Source organism: Solenopsis invicta, chromosome 6, assembly GCF_016802725.1.
Source record: "Solenopsis invicta isolate M01_SB chromosome 6, UNIL_Sinv_3.0, whole genome shotgun sequence".
NCBI classification, from domain to species: domain Eukaryota; kingdom Metazoa; phylum Arthropoda; class Insecta; order Hymenoptera; family Formicidae; genus Solenopsis; species Solenopsis invicta.
The window spans coordinates 15,915,645-15,931,508 of record NC_052669.1 but is presented as its reverse complement, the minus strand read 5'-3'; the positions used below and the strand labels follow the sequence as shown (position 1 = coordinate 15,931,508).

Genomic DNA, 15,864 nt, shown 5'->3' with positions numbered 1-15,864 from the left:
ATAATGCCGCAAAGCCCTATTTCTTGGAGCGATCTCAAAAATTGATTTTATTTTCATTTAGACAATGTAGGCGTCTCTTAGAGGATCGCCAATTCGATACTTGTGACATGTTTATTGTGCCATGTGCACTGATTCTTAGCGTCAAGAGAGTAGTGATCATGAGAATTACTATTTCTGGGTATCAAATTTCTAGTGTCCCCAGATGTTGCCCACTTAAATTTGACCTTACGTTGACCCCTATTCTTTCAAAAAGCTTCACGTTTTAATCGTAATGTTTGTTTAGTTAATACAGATGACCTTTAGGAGATTACTTATTAGGTAAAGGTTGGCATGTTTATTCCGCTATATACATATCTTTTTGGCGCAGAGAGAGAGTCGCGTGGGGAATTTGGTGTCCTGGCCTTTCCTATCTCCGGCGCTTGCCTACATAGTCCACCCGTCTCCAGTGTCAAAAGCGTCATACTGTCAAGACCCCTCGTATTTTAATTTAATATCTATTCGGCTAATGGACCTGACCTGTCGGCGAATCTCGGAGGAAATTTTAAATACTTTATGATGCCAGGCACACCTATTTTTGATTATGGTTTGTATGTGTCCCCGCTTTTTCGGTTGCCCCCTCTCTTGTCTTAAGCGCTTCATGGTCAACCCTGCACGTGTGTCGAGCAATGATGTATCTACTCTCAAAAGAAAAGAATCATTACTCCACAGGACACTCTCCATTTCTCAACAATACTATAATGCACACAGCATCACGAGACCGCATGCCTTTTTCTAGACGTCTCAGAGTCAACATTTGAAGAATGTTTGCAGACATCTATGCAAAGTCGATTTGCAGTCAACTCTGAGAGCCTGACTTGGATGATTAACTTACAGTCGATATATGGACGGTTGTATTGTTAGGGAATGTATATAGAGATTCAGCGGAAAATTTACTAACGTCGCTCGACCTTAGTTTTGTTAAAAGCGAATGAATAATTATGGATGAGTTAAATTAATATATTATTATAATCGAATATTCTGCTTTGGCTCTTTATTTCTATTACTTTATTGAAAAATTATGATATTGCAATATTTCTGGAATATTACTGGCATATGCTATGAGATGTTGCAGGCATATTGTTAATTTATGTTTCTGTAATGTCTCCGTAATATTGCATTGCAATCTGCAACATTGCTGCAATATATGTTGCTGCAATTTTCTGTGCTGTATGGGTCCTTGTCCCCCTTATTTTTCCTTTCCTTCTATCCGTACATTAAAACTTTTTTCTTTCTTTCTTTCCTTCACCTTTCATTTGTCTGACTATTTTATAGCTTGTCCTGTAAATAAAATGTAACACAAAGTATCCACATACTTAAAGTACTTGCTTTTTCACATAAGAAATGAAAATGTGTTTAATTTAAAACTTATTTGAGACATATTCGTTGATAGCAACACCAGCAATTATACATATTGATTGCTTAATATGCACGACGCGATACGCGTTCCAAACTACAAATTTTCACAATTTACACATAATGCAATATAAAATAACAACAATTATATACCGGCATCGCCACTAACCTCGCGCGCGTGTATATACCCCACATGTCAAAACGCGAGCTGTCACACATCTTTAACGCTGTGAAACTTGCGCGCGCCGCGCGATCTCAATCTTGACCACGCAGCCAACCAGCCACAGCCAATCGACATCGCGGAAAGCAGTCGACAATAAACCGCGATAAATGCGACCGTAAACGCACTTCATACATTTTCACCAACTTTTTTATGTAAGAACATTTCTTTTGTGTGTGTGTGTGTGTGTGTGTAGTTGTATAATATTATATATATTATGATTATTGTACTTTTTAGATCAGAGTTGTAACTATAATATATTATCATGGTCACAGAAACATGATTTGATCAATTTTGGTTTAAGTAAGGTAAGTGAATAAGAGACTTTTCATTAGAATCCTATTTAAAGAGAGAAGCAACTTTCTATAGAATTCTATACATATATGGCAAAAACATTGCAAAAACTGAAAAATATATTCAGTATATAAATTAATGTATAACTGACTGATCTTTCTTTGTGGCAGTTATAATTTATGTAGGTAATTAAAATGTATGTACTGATAAATCAAAGTGGCGCAGCGGATAAAGTACAAGGCTTATGATCATGAAATCCTAGGTTCTAAACTTTCCAGTTCACAGTGGTAAGACAGCTGGCAAAGTAAGTATACAATATTATAAAAATATAATAAATAAGGATTAATTATTAGAAATATATAGTATGTTTAATAAACTATGCAACAGTAAAAATAATAGGAATAAAATATTTTTTTTTTTTTTGTACATATAATGGCAGCTATTTACACTGAACGTAATATCTATTAGATTTCCATTATATTGTAATCAATACAACCACATTATAACCCGCATAGCAACACGAAATCAAGCGCAATTTTGATTGTTATGCACATCCGCAATGGGATTCGAATTTCCCATATGCGAAGATATCGAAAGATGCAGATAGGCTTTCTGCCCAAAATACTATCATTCTGTGCAAGCAATTGTTGAGTTGCCTTCTACTATTCATATTTCTGCCAAGCGAGGGAGCTGCGTTTTGCACGCACACGATTGGTCAAAGTGATTGACAAATTTACGAACAAATAAAGCAACAAAAGCGGGAAGCGATGGAAAGTTAATTCGTCAACTAACTGATACGTTACTTGCCATGTGTATTCTGGTCAAGCCGGTAGCGTAAGCCGGGAGATAAGCGTCGAGATCCATATATATATATACCAGGTCGTAAAAAATGAAAACCAAATGAATATATTATAAGTGTACAAAAGGAAGATAATAAAGGCATACTATTATAATGTTGGGTAACCCAGTATGTTTGTCAACTCTATCCAACCAAGCTGCCTTTCCTTGAGTCCCTACTTTAGGCGCAACAACGATCCAGAAAATACTTTAGTGACTTGCCGGGGCATAACAATATATTTAGTAGATATTAAGCTCGATATCCAATAGATATGAATATTAAAAAGATATTGAGTTAAATAGATATGTTATGGATATCTATTGAATATTAAGGGGACGCTAAAGCGAAAGACGAACTCAATTGAGGTTGATAATACAGTTTCCGTCCATCGCACGCTGGGACTTCCCGTTAGTCGCTAAGCCTGAGGCGCCACGGCAGGTGGCGAGGCAACGCGGTGAGGAGGAAGAAGCAGCAACCGGTCAGCAGCGGCGTAAGATTCCCGTTCTGAGCCGCTCGTTTCCCTTATTTTTTTGCCCCGCCGCCAGCACCTAGCTAAGCGACTACTAGGCGGTTCCAACACGCCGTGAGTAGGGGAAATACGCGCTCATTCACCGACTTTACTAATTTTTTATCGGTAACTATTGCAAATTTTGAAAAATGGTAAAAGAGTTTTCTTCTCAGTTTGACTTACTCTATCAACCCACGCAAGCATAAGTGAACTTTACTTGAATACAGGGTGATTATTAATAAATGTCCCCACTTTTTACCATAGGAGCATGATTTATCGACGGATACGTATTTCTAACATATTATTATATTAGAAATTACAAATGCTTGCTCCTATAGTAAAAAGTGGGGACATTTGTTAATAATTACTCTGTATACATACTGAAAAGAAGAAAAGTCCTTTACCATTTTTCAAAATTCGTAGAAGTTATCAAGATAAAAATTAGTAAAGTCGGCAAACGAGCGCGTACTTTCTTTACTCACCGCGTGCGGAAACCGCCAAGCGGTTGCCTAGCTAAGAGCAGACCGCGTGTCAATGACGCCCTTAATATTTATTACATCAGTACTGTCGAAATAGAAACTTTTAGAATTTATTTTATCAATTGAAATTGACGCTCTATACCAGTACCGTCTAATAGGCACCGATAATACTTATTTTATCAATCAAAATTGACGCCTTTAGTAAATTTCTTTTATGCTAACATTAAAACGGCGCGCGACCAAATTTTGTGATATCTCAATCACATAATGCCAGAGGACACGGGGCAGTTGCCCGCAGTATCACCTCGTCTCATGCTTTCTCTCTCGATCGTGCGTCAAAAGAGAAATATGCATTATCGTAGTGCGCTCTAATACTTTTTTTTCCCGCTCCCCGATTTTCTTCGCGTTACTAAGAGACATGTACAGTTAAGAGCTAAAAAGTTGCAACACTTCTTTTTTGATGGTTTTTTAAATGTAGACTTGCTCATCGATTGGCGAATGTAATTGGTTGGATCCACAGGTAAGAACCAATTATGTTCGCCGTTCGATGAGCAAGTCTACATTCCAAAAACCATCATTGAAAATATGTTACAACCTTTTAGCTCCTAACTGTACGTGCGCGGTTTTGCGTGTGTGCGGTAGCGGAGCGCCAAGCGCTAAGGGACATTTATGCCAATGCGTGTACAAAATCCAGCTTGCAAGCCAAAGTTCCATCTCTCCGTCCATCGCCTTGATAGAGTAAGACAGAGAGTAAAAAAAAGGGATAAAGGCTGTCAGTTTTGCTTGCTTTCAAAGCTTTAGAATCTATCATTTTTTGTTTACTTTTTGTTTCGCTCTATCAAAGCAATGAAGAGATGATAGCGATTTAGCTCACAAGTCGGGTTTGCACAGGATTGATATTTTAAAGATGTATTTGATAACTTTTATAAAAATACTACAAGCATCAAGATTCGTTTCGATTAAAAAATGGCACTTCTTATTTTTTTTATTTATCATATATTAGTCTAATACCCTACTTATTATTGTATTATTTTTCAAAATCAATAACACACGCACACACACAAACATAAAAACATTATTAATATTAAAAAATAATACAAGTGTACAATACAATCTACAAGTGTATAACATAATAATGTAAGAGAAGGAATCAATGACGGAAGCATGTGAAGCGTACTATTTCGTAGAAAATTCGTAGATAAATAATTTTTGAGAGTTGTGCCTTTATTTTCAATAGTTTCATAATTCCTGATAGTATAAACAAATAGTTCGGGTCAAAGAAAAAAGAAACAAATAGTTCGGATTAAAAAAAAATTATAATTACATAATTAGGACAAAATGAGATGCTAGGTTCACGTAGCCTCAGTTTTAGTTCTGCAAAAGTTTCCGCCATAATTTTTGCTTGATTTTGAAAGATCTATAGTTCTATATTAGTTATAGAAAGACTTCTGGCAGTAACCATAGTTTTTTAATTTTTAATTATTTTCATTGTTTTCATGAAAATGAAAGTAAGATGCAGAACGGTTATTCTAAATTCTATGCATTAAAAAATTTATCTCATGTATTGAATGTATTTAATCATTCTTTAAAGAGTTACAAATACTAATATTATTAATTGTTAAACAAAATATTTTTATCGTCTAAAAAAGACATATTTATAAAAACATAATAAGGTGACAACACAGTGATAATAAGAAAGCCTTTTTCGGTCGTAGCTAGATCTTAGTGCCTATATTTATTCGTGTCACTTTATATACTTCTTCGAATTCAATCAGAATGTGCGCCAAATTGTTTTCCCGGTCGTAACACAGTACGTCGAATAAGAATTAATAATATCACGATTTTTTATTAAATTAATTAATTTAATTTTCTAATTTTTTTTTGGTTTTCTTATAAAATTGTTGCATCCGTTATATATTACTGTCTATACTTTAATTGTGGGAAAGGATTTTTAAATCTTGAAATGCAATTATAAGAAATAGCGTGTGCAAAAATTAACATTCAGTAGATAGTAAAAAACAATTTTAGCATCCCTTTAAATAACCTTTCTAACGACACCTTTGATTTTAACTTTTGATTTTTGGACCGGACTTTATTTGCGTCTTATAAAGAACAAAAACTGCAAATAAGTGCGACTTATCTTACTTTCCCCTACTAATCGCGGAAAAATAAAATCCAAATTTATATTAAATAGAGATTAAATTAATATTGAGTCCATAATAAAATACATTTCTTTAAATTATTATCTTAAATGACTAATTAATGTTAAGTATTAAGTTATTGTTGAATAGACGTTAAATGAATATTTCGCCAATTCATTATTTTAAATAAATAATTAATATAAGGTCAATTTTAAATTATTATCAATGTAAATATTAAAAGTAAATATTTTTTTTAATTATTATCTTAAATAAATAATTAATATAAAGTTAACTTTAAATAAACATTAAATATATATTTCTTTTAAATCATTATCTAAAATAAATAATTAATGTAAAATAAATATTTAATTAATTCTGCTGGTCTGTTCGGGTCTATTTGGCCCAAAATGATTTTTGTTTCTCTGTAACGTTTTTATGTGACAAGTGAAAGTTTTGGTCTTTCATGATTTTGTTTTATATTTTTAAAAACTTTCTTAATCACAGTAAAGTTAAAACAAAGTCATGAAAGACCAAAACGCTCACTTGTCACATAAAAATGTTATAGAGAAACAAAAATCCTTTCGGGTCAAACAGACCCGAACAGACCAACAGGGTTAATATAAAATAAATGTTATTTTTATGATAAATTTGTATGATGTATAATGAAAAATAAGCATTAAAAACATTTAAAAAGTTATTCATTGAAATGTTGCTGTGACATATCACCGTGATATGAAATACAACGACATAGTATTGCAATCTGAATACTGCAAAATAGTGTTGTATACATTTTTTTAAATGAATTCTGTACTCAATGTACAGTTTACATTCTTTTATTTCTAAAATATAATTTTCTAAAATATAATTATATTTCTAAAATATCGAATTTATAAATTGTGATTTTATAAACTTTCCTCAAAGTATAATATTTATACAATATTAACAACACAGTGTCATATTAAATAGAGGGGAGGGGGGGGGGCATGATCCAAAATAGTATGACAACAACAATATTAATAGTAATAATAATGTCATTATTGCATATTTTTTACACTTTTATATTCACATATGTGAAAGTAACATTGATACATAGTTTGTTCCAAAAGTTTTAGGAATGAAATTCTGAAGCGAACCAGAAGGGCTAAAGCGATGCGGTTTTTGGCGGAAAAAGTAGTAGGGGGTCTTAGCTAACAAATGCAATTTGTCTCAGTCGCCTCCGAGCAGTAACAAAGTGAGGATCGCATTTCGCGCGTAGTGTGTTTTGGTGACGCGTCGAGATTCAAGATGCAGCGGTTAATCGAGCAGCGATACGCAATTAAATTTTACTTTTAAACTTAAAACTTTAAAAATTGGGCTCTGAGACGGTAGGCCTGATTCGGAAAGCTTTCGGGGAGAAAACCATGTTCGAGCTAAGCATTTATGAGTGGCACAAGAAGTTCCGTGAAGGCCGAGAAAACATCGACGGCAACGAGCGCTCCGGGCGTTCGTCAACGTCACAAAGGACAAAAATGTGGAAAGAGTGCGATAAATTTTGAACGGGGATCGATTTCTGAGTGTAAGAATGATAGCAGATGATTCAAAACTTTTTGCATTTTCTTCACATTTTTGTCCGTTTGGGATGTTGACGGACGCCCGGAACGCTCGTTGTCGATGATATTTTCTCGGCTCTCCCGGAACATTTTGTGCCACTTGTAAATGCTTGGCTGGGACATGGCTTCCTCTTCGAAGTATCCCGAATCAGGCCAACCATCTCAGAGCCCGATTTTTTTTACAATAGTTTAACGCAAAATTTGATTGCGTATCGCTGTGCATCTTAAATTTCGACGCGTCACTAAAACACACTACGAGCGAAATGCAATCCTGACTTTGTCACTGCCCGAAAGCGATTGAGCCAAATTGCATTCGTTAGCTAAGATCCCCTACCACTGTTTCCGCCAAAAACCGGTATTGCTCTAGCCCTTCTGGTTTACTGGAGAATTTTATTTCGGAAACTTTTGGGACAGACCCTGTACATATATGATATACAATTTCTATTGTTGTAATATCATATTTCATATTATAGTGGTGTAACAGTAGCTTTGCGAATGTGATAAAAGTTGCATCTCACTACGACATTGTTCTAACGTAAATTAGATATCACAGAATATAGGTAATAATAATATCACAGTTATCTTCTGGGAATCTCACATTGACATCACAATTTACTTGTGACCTTGTAAGCCTATTGTGACATTATTGTGAAATTTTTTGCTACAGGGATTATTATTCAATTCTTAATAACTGTTTATATAAAGAAAATGAATAATTTGATTTAGTGAGAACATTTTATTGTCAACGCCTGCGTATTAATTGATATTATAAACATTCTCCCATTGTTTTCAAAACCAATAATTGGGCGTTTTTTTTTCTATGGTTGAATGCTAATTATTCTTTCGCTTTTTTGGAAAAAAATTGTAGTCAATCAATTCTTTGACTATACTTTACTACGCATGCGTTGACGAGTCCTGTAGTCATTCAGTTAATGATTACATTTACACAGTCCAATTTATGTTGAAGTTATAATAACGATGTTATGAAACTAGCTAATTATAAGTATTCCTCTGAAAAATGGAATGATTGTGATTTATCATATTAATATTAACTTCAGCATAAATCGAACTGTGTAACATGTGTAAATATAGTATATGTTGCCTCTAGTTCCTCTGAACTTACGACAAAGTTGCTTCTCTCTTTATATTAAGTTCCTACAGTTCCTATACAGCACAAAATATTGGAAGAACTTTACTAAAACCTAACAATATTGTATAAAGTGTGACTGTTTTTTAATCACTGAATCTATTGATTTTTAATGTGTAACGTTGAAACAACATTAAACACAATATCGTTTAAAAATTGAAAAAAAGTATATATTTTTATTAAATAACAAATTATGACCTTTAGGCATAAAAAATTTAAAAAATCATTAATTTAGATGATTTTCCAGATAGCAAAAAAAGTTATTTTGACGTTAATAGTTATTTTAAATTATTGGCGTCATTTATGCTTATTTAAAATGTAATAATCAGCTATAGTTTAAGAAAATATAATTTTTAACCAATTTAAAGAATAAAAATAGTTTTAAGAAGTAGGTAAAGATCAATGGTAAAAGATCTGCAATTAAATCATAAGAAAAACTTTAATCATTAAAATTAAATGATGTTTAATTAAAGTTTTTTAGTTAAAAAAGTAGAAAAGTGTCAATGACTTTATATCCATTGCCTTTATATTCATTGCTACAGTTACTGAGTCATAGATTTAAACTAATTTTTTCTGGTGATTCTATATTGGACATGTGCGAGCGTTTGCTTTAATGAGTTTCTTGGACCAAAAAGAATATTTTAGGTTTGAATTAGTGCTATTCTTGTTTATTTTTTCTATTGTTTCTTCTCTCCCTCTCTCTCTCTCCTTCTTTCGCCCAAAAATTTTTTTAAAGCACCTAAATCTTATTCTTCATCTTATTTTTCAACTAAGAATGTAAATAAATTATTATTATTTGAATTTAAAAAGGCAAAACAAATGAAAATTATCAAAATGCAAGAAATATACAATAGAATTTTTGTTTTTTTAGCTAAAACAGTCAAAAATTTGTTTGCCAAAAATAGATCGTATTCTACACTTAAAAACATGTAAAAATAAAATAGCCATTATATTACGAGATAAAACATAGTTGATCTTGAAAGTAATGAAAAACTAAATATAAACTCAAATTTAAAAAGTTTACTTACATTTTCTTCGTTTCATTAATTGTGAAAATTGATTTAAAAATTGATTTTATTTTTCTGATAAATTTTTATTAACTGGATACATTATTTTATTGTTAATATTAATTTATTAATTTACCGTTTAACTGTTACACTTATTCATGTATTTAACTGTTACATTAATTTACTATTTTTTTGTTTCTTTATGTCTGTTTTTTGTTTTATTTTTAACATGTTTTTAAGCGTAGAATACGATAACAATGTCTATTTATGACAAAACAGTTTTTCAACTCAAAGTATTTTAAAAATACGTTTCTTAAAAATCGAGTTTATTCTGACTTATTTTGCTCTTTCAAATCTAAATAATGATAATTTATTTTTACTTTACAATGAAAAATAATGTGATTTTGCTTATTACATTTGAAACATTTTGTCTGTCCATTGTAATTCGTCTTTGTTTTTAATTTGCACGATTTCGCAACATGACCCGTTCTTTTACATTTGAAGCATTTTAACTGTGTTGCCTTGAACGCTACAGCGTTATTTTCTGTTCTTTTTTTTAATGATTTTTTGTTTCTTCCGCGATTAGTCTAGCAGTTAAATTTTCTAACGTTTTCTCTGCTCTTTCAGACAATTCCCACGCGCTTACGAAATGTTTCATATGTTCAGGCAAGGTAGATAGTATTTTAGAAATCAGCATACTATCATCAATTTTTTTATCTAACGCATTTAATTGGTACACTATGTTTTGCAATTTACTAATATACATAGCGATATCCGTGTTTTTTTCATACACCGTGATATAGAACGTTTGCATTAAACTACACGTTAATTGTTTCGACTCTTTTTTATATATATATTCGCGATTGTTGTCCACATTTTGTGTAACGTTGTACAATGCATTATGTGCAACAGCGGTTTCTTGTCTATAGTCGTGATATATTTTTGCGCTTGAGCATCTTTCTTTTTTTACGCTGCGTCCTGCCGAATTTCGGGAGTTTCGGTGACGACTATGTCGTATAACTTGTTTGCGCAAAACAAAATGCTCAATTAAAATTTCCACGTTTGAAAATTTTTATTACTAGTTAATTTTTCGATATTTGTATAATCTTCCGCGAGTGACCGTGCCATTTTAATTTTAAATATAATGTATTTCTGTATTTATTTTGTATCTGTTTGTCTGTTACATACCGTGTGTTTATTTCTTTCGCTACTTCAAATTTCACTTTTCCGCCTGTAGCCACACGTAGTGCACACGCACTGTTCACGTGCTCACCGGTATTCGCCGTTCAACGGCTATTTTCTTACTCGCGATTTTTTGAGACTTTTGCGTTTAGATTTTCACACGTATTGCTACGCTTTTAATCGAGCTACTTTTTTCACGGTCTCAACAATCTTTTCTTTCGTCTTTGACTCTCTTGTATCTTTAAATTTATTTTAACGAGTCAGCCTCTTGTAGGGACTTGGCCCATAACCTGTTGAATTTTTTAACTAAATATACAGATTCAATGTATGGAACTAATGATATATTATAAAAGTTTATTTTATACAGTTACTTTTCCACCGTTCTACTTGCTAGAATGGTGAGACCGTGATTTTCTCTTTCTATCTAACTGATCAGTGCACACGCTGTGTCACTGTATAACAAAATTAAGGTTAAGCGCTGATACTGAAAATTTCTGGCAATTACAAGTAGAGTAATCAGAGTATTTATCGCTTGCTCTCTTTTTCTGTCTACCGCTTGCTCTCGCACGCCTTGTCTTGCTCGCTCGTCTCGTCGCTTGTCTCGTCTCGCTCGCACGTCTCGTCGCTTGCTCGCACGCTTTGGGTCAACCACATCACCACACGCCAGAAACGTTTCCGAGAGAAAAAAGCCAAGAAATCTACATACACGGCGACATTTCTTACCAATACTTATTTGATGCGCAATCTCATCGATCATTCTTTGACTTTCTTAGACTAATAGACAAAACCCGCAAAGTCTAATTCACCATATCAATATTAATATCAATATTAATATCAACTCATTGTTATTCTAGCTTGTAGAATGGGCAGAATTATTTCTTTTAACATTTAACAATCAGTATCAATTGTAATAATTAATATTAAAATACAATTCTAACCTATAGTCTCTACGAGGTGTGTTCAAAAAGTATCGCGAATTTTGTGTTTTTTCAAAAATTATTTATTTATTCATGAATATCTATTTTGTCCCCTTCAAAGTAATCCCCATGAGATATTATACACTTGTGCCAACGGTTTTTCCAATCTTCGAAGCACTTCAAAAAATCATTTTTTTTTTATCTTGTTCAGCTCCTCCTTCGATGCCGTCTTTATCTCGTCAAGCGTAGCGTAACGTCGTCCTTTCATGAGCCTCTTCAGTTTAGGGAACAAGAAAAAGTCACAGGGGGCCAGATCTGGGGAATACGGTGGCTGCGGCATCATTAGTGTGTTGTTTTTGGCCAAAAAGTCGCGCACAAGCAACGATGTGTGAGCAGGGGCGTTATCGTGGTGCAAAAGCCAATTTTTGTTCTTCCACAAATCCGGGCGTTTCTGGCGGATTGCTTCGCGCAAATTGCGCATAACTTGCAAGTAATATTCCTTATTGACCGTTCTACCCTGTGGCAAGAACTCATGATGCACCACGCCCCTGCAATCGAAGAAAACTGTCAGCAAAACTTTCACATTCGACCGAACTTGGCGCGCTTATTTCGGTCTTGGTTCGTGCGGCAGCTTCCATTGAGATGATTGAGCTTTGGTTTCCACGTCATAACCATAAACCCACGATTCGTCACCAGTTATGACCCTCTGGAGCAAATTTGGGTCGTCGCGGACAGAGTCCAACATCTCATTAGCAATGTTCATGCGATGCTGTTTTTGGTCGCAATTGAGCAATTTTGGTACGAATTTCGCAGCGACCCGTCTCATGCCCAAATCATTGATAAAAATCGAATGGCACGAGCCAATCGATATGTTTAGGTCCTCAGCAAATTCTCTAACGGTGATTAGACGATTGGCCAATACCATTTTCTCCACTTCATTAATTTTTTCGTCTGTTGTTGAAGTGCTCGGGCGTCCGGCACGCTCTTCGTCGTTCACATCTTCTCGGCCTTCTGAGAACATTTTGTACCACCGATAAACGTTGCTTCGGTCCAAGGTAGCTTCTCCGAATGCCACAGTCAACATTCGGAATGCATCCGCGCACTTAATTTCGTTTTTCACACAAAATTTGATACAGGTTCTTTGATCCATTTTTTTGAATAGGTAAAAATCGAAGACGATCCAAAACACGTGCAAGCAAAGCAGCTGTCAACAATTAAGTGAACATTCAAAATGGCCGAGCTTGTCGGCATAAGTGAGAGACATGAGTACCAACATAACGCCACAAAAAGATCGAAATTCGAATATACGTAACCCGCGAAAATTCAAAATTCGCGATACTTTTTGAACACACCTCGTATATAAATACAAGTTTTTCTGTATATAATAAACTTTTTTCTTAAAAATACCAAAAGATAATCCACAGCAAAAAGAAATTTGTGGAATTTCATCAAAATATCATATCGGGATATTGCAATATTTCAAAGACTTTTATTGACATCTGTATATACAAAATATTAATAAGATGTTTGCGCGCACTACAGGGAGTACACCTAAATAGACGATTAAAAAAATGGGTAAACTTTGGTAATTTTTATCATGAAAAGTAATTATTAAATTTGATTGCAACATTTTTTTTACTCAAAAGTATTTTTATTTAGCTGTAACTAAAAATGTATATGTATGTTTATCTTAGTAATTATTGTAAATTTTGAAAAATGGTAAAGGACTTTCTTTCTTAGTTTAATTTGCTCTATCAACCCATGAGAGCATAAGTGAACTTTGCATGATATCCTGTATAATCCAAATTCTACAATAACTATAGAAAAATACTACAATAACCACACACAAATAATTCAATAATTACAAGTAAATATTACAATAAATTTGTGTATTTTTTTCACACTACGGTTAATGTATTACAGGAAAATGTTACAAGGGAATTATTATAGGGATTACATGGATTACAGATCAAAAGGCATGGTTGCGTCTCGCACCTAATCAACGTGCAATGGACTGCCTTATACGCGAGTCAGCGCATGAGATTATCAGATCTCAATAAATCTCAGTAACGGCTGAACCGATCAAATTCTGAGTAGTCTCAAACAATAGCTTGGTTAAAAGTGCATAATAAAAGTGTTTTTATTTTTATTCTCCGTATTCTACGAGCAAAAATATTGCGATGCAAAGTCAAAATCTTGGAAATTTTATGTAAGATACGTCATTGCCCTTTTCAGCGTTGTTTATTTCATCTTTTCGACACAGAGTGGCACTTGCATGCATACATTATTAGCAATACCTATTTATGTGATATGATATATCATGGAAGCACCTATGATTGCCGATATGACAGGTTTCCTAACTTGAATAGTCGTACATCAACAATAATATCTCGGTTGAATTACTGATCCATGCACAAGCAGTTTGTTACATTTATCGTATTCTTTCTTATTCAATTCTTTTTATTACATTACTTATCTAGCAGCGTTTTTGTACATAAATTAAAAATTTTTTATTTTAATAAAATCTTATTTTCTACTGTTTCCTCTTTAATTCTTTGAGATTAAATGTTATATATTCCACTAAAAAATTTTTTTAATTAAGTACATCTATTTAGGTTAAAATAGAAAGATTTTTCAAGGGCAATACAAAGATAGTATCACTTTAATTTTGTTTTAAACAAAATTAAAAGTATTATCACTTGAGTATTATTAAAAATATTCTAATAAAATTTCTCATTCTGTACTACCTTTTTAATTTTTTGGAATTGAATGTTATATTTTACTAAATTTTTTTAAATTAAATACATCTGTTTGGGTTAATACAGAAACATTTTTCAGTGAAAGTACAAAAGATAGTACTATTTGGATTTTATTTTAAAAGAAATTAAGGCGATGCTGGACCAGTCTCTATAAGTGCTTATTTTTGCACACACATTAATTGATTTAAGAGATCTCAAAATCCTTTTAAACAATTAAAGTAGTGACAAAAACATACTCCGCTGGTTTAATTTAATACGAAAAACAAAGTAGATTAAAAATTGTAGTTTAATTATCGGTTTCTGCAGCCAACTCGTCACAACATGTCCTCCATATAAAAGTTTTAGACATTGTGTGTATAAAATAAGTAGCTAACAAGGTGTAAATTAAATTAAAAAACAATATGGCGCTTGCAGAATGATCTTAGAAGCTTTAATATAAGAGATAAAAGTGTATGAAAATTATTTATGCACTTTTCATGTAGTATTGGTGTGAAAAACAGAAATGGTGTTCACGGTAGTTTAAAGATCTTGTATTAGAATTACTAAAGTCAAAAGAACAAGAACAGATAAGTATGTTTGATCAAGAACTAGCCTATTCCTCTTACTCTTCTCCGCACGCCCCATGCAACACAGAAAATTGCAGCAACATTGCAATAATGTTGCAATGTTGCAGATTGTAATGCAATATTACGGAAACATTGCAGAAACATAAATTAACAATATGCCTGCAACATCGCATTGCATATGCCAATAATATTTCGGAAACATTGCAATATCATAATTTTTTAATAAAGTAATGGCAATAAAGAGCCAAAGCAGAATATTTGCGTATAATAATATATTAATTTAACTCATTTAATTATTCATCCGCAATATTCATTCACTAATTATTCATCCGCATTTAACAAACTAAGGTCGGATGACGTTACTAAATTTTCCGCTGAATTTTTACATTCCCTAACAGCACAACCGTCCATATGTCGACTGTAAGAGTCGATTCATCCAAATCAGGCTTTCAGAGTTGATTGCAAATCGACTTTGCATAGACATCTGCAGACATCCTTCAAATGTTGACTCTAAGACGTCTAGAAAAAGGCATGCGGTCTCGTAGTGTTGTGTACATCATAGTATTGAAAAACATGAATATTCATATTAATAAACGAAATAGATCCATATACGAAAAAACCTCGATCTACATCCCAATGAACAAACAATATTTTTTAATTATTTTTTTAACAAAAATTTTTTCATATTTATTTTAATTATTGTATTATATTGATATATATTTTCTAATTTCATTCTTATTTAAACAAATAACAGAAAAGTTATTCCAGATGCTATTCTGCATTTACAAAATTAATAAAAAAAAATTATAATTTTATAATTGTTTA

The 15,864-nt window shown here is 32.8% G+C and overlaps 1 protein-coding gene across 1 annotated transcript in view; it reads left to right on the top strand.

The window, feature by feature from the left end:
- Positions 1–15,864, top strand: part of LOC105206553 (tyrosine-protein kinase receptor torso) — a 345,332-nt gene that overhangs the window by 145,148 nt on the left and 184,320 nt on the right. The window contains exon 6 of the mRNA XM_039451357.1: positions 1,850–1,920. Within this exon, the coding sequence (XP_039307291.1) occupies positions 1,850–1,920 (71 nt within the window). The remainder of the gene's footprint in view (positions 1–1,849; positions 1,921–15,864) is intronic.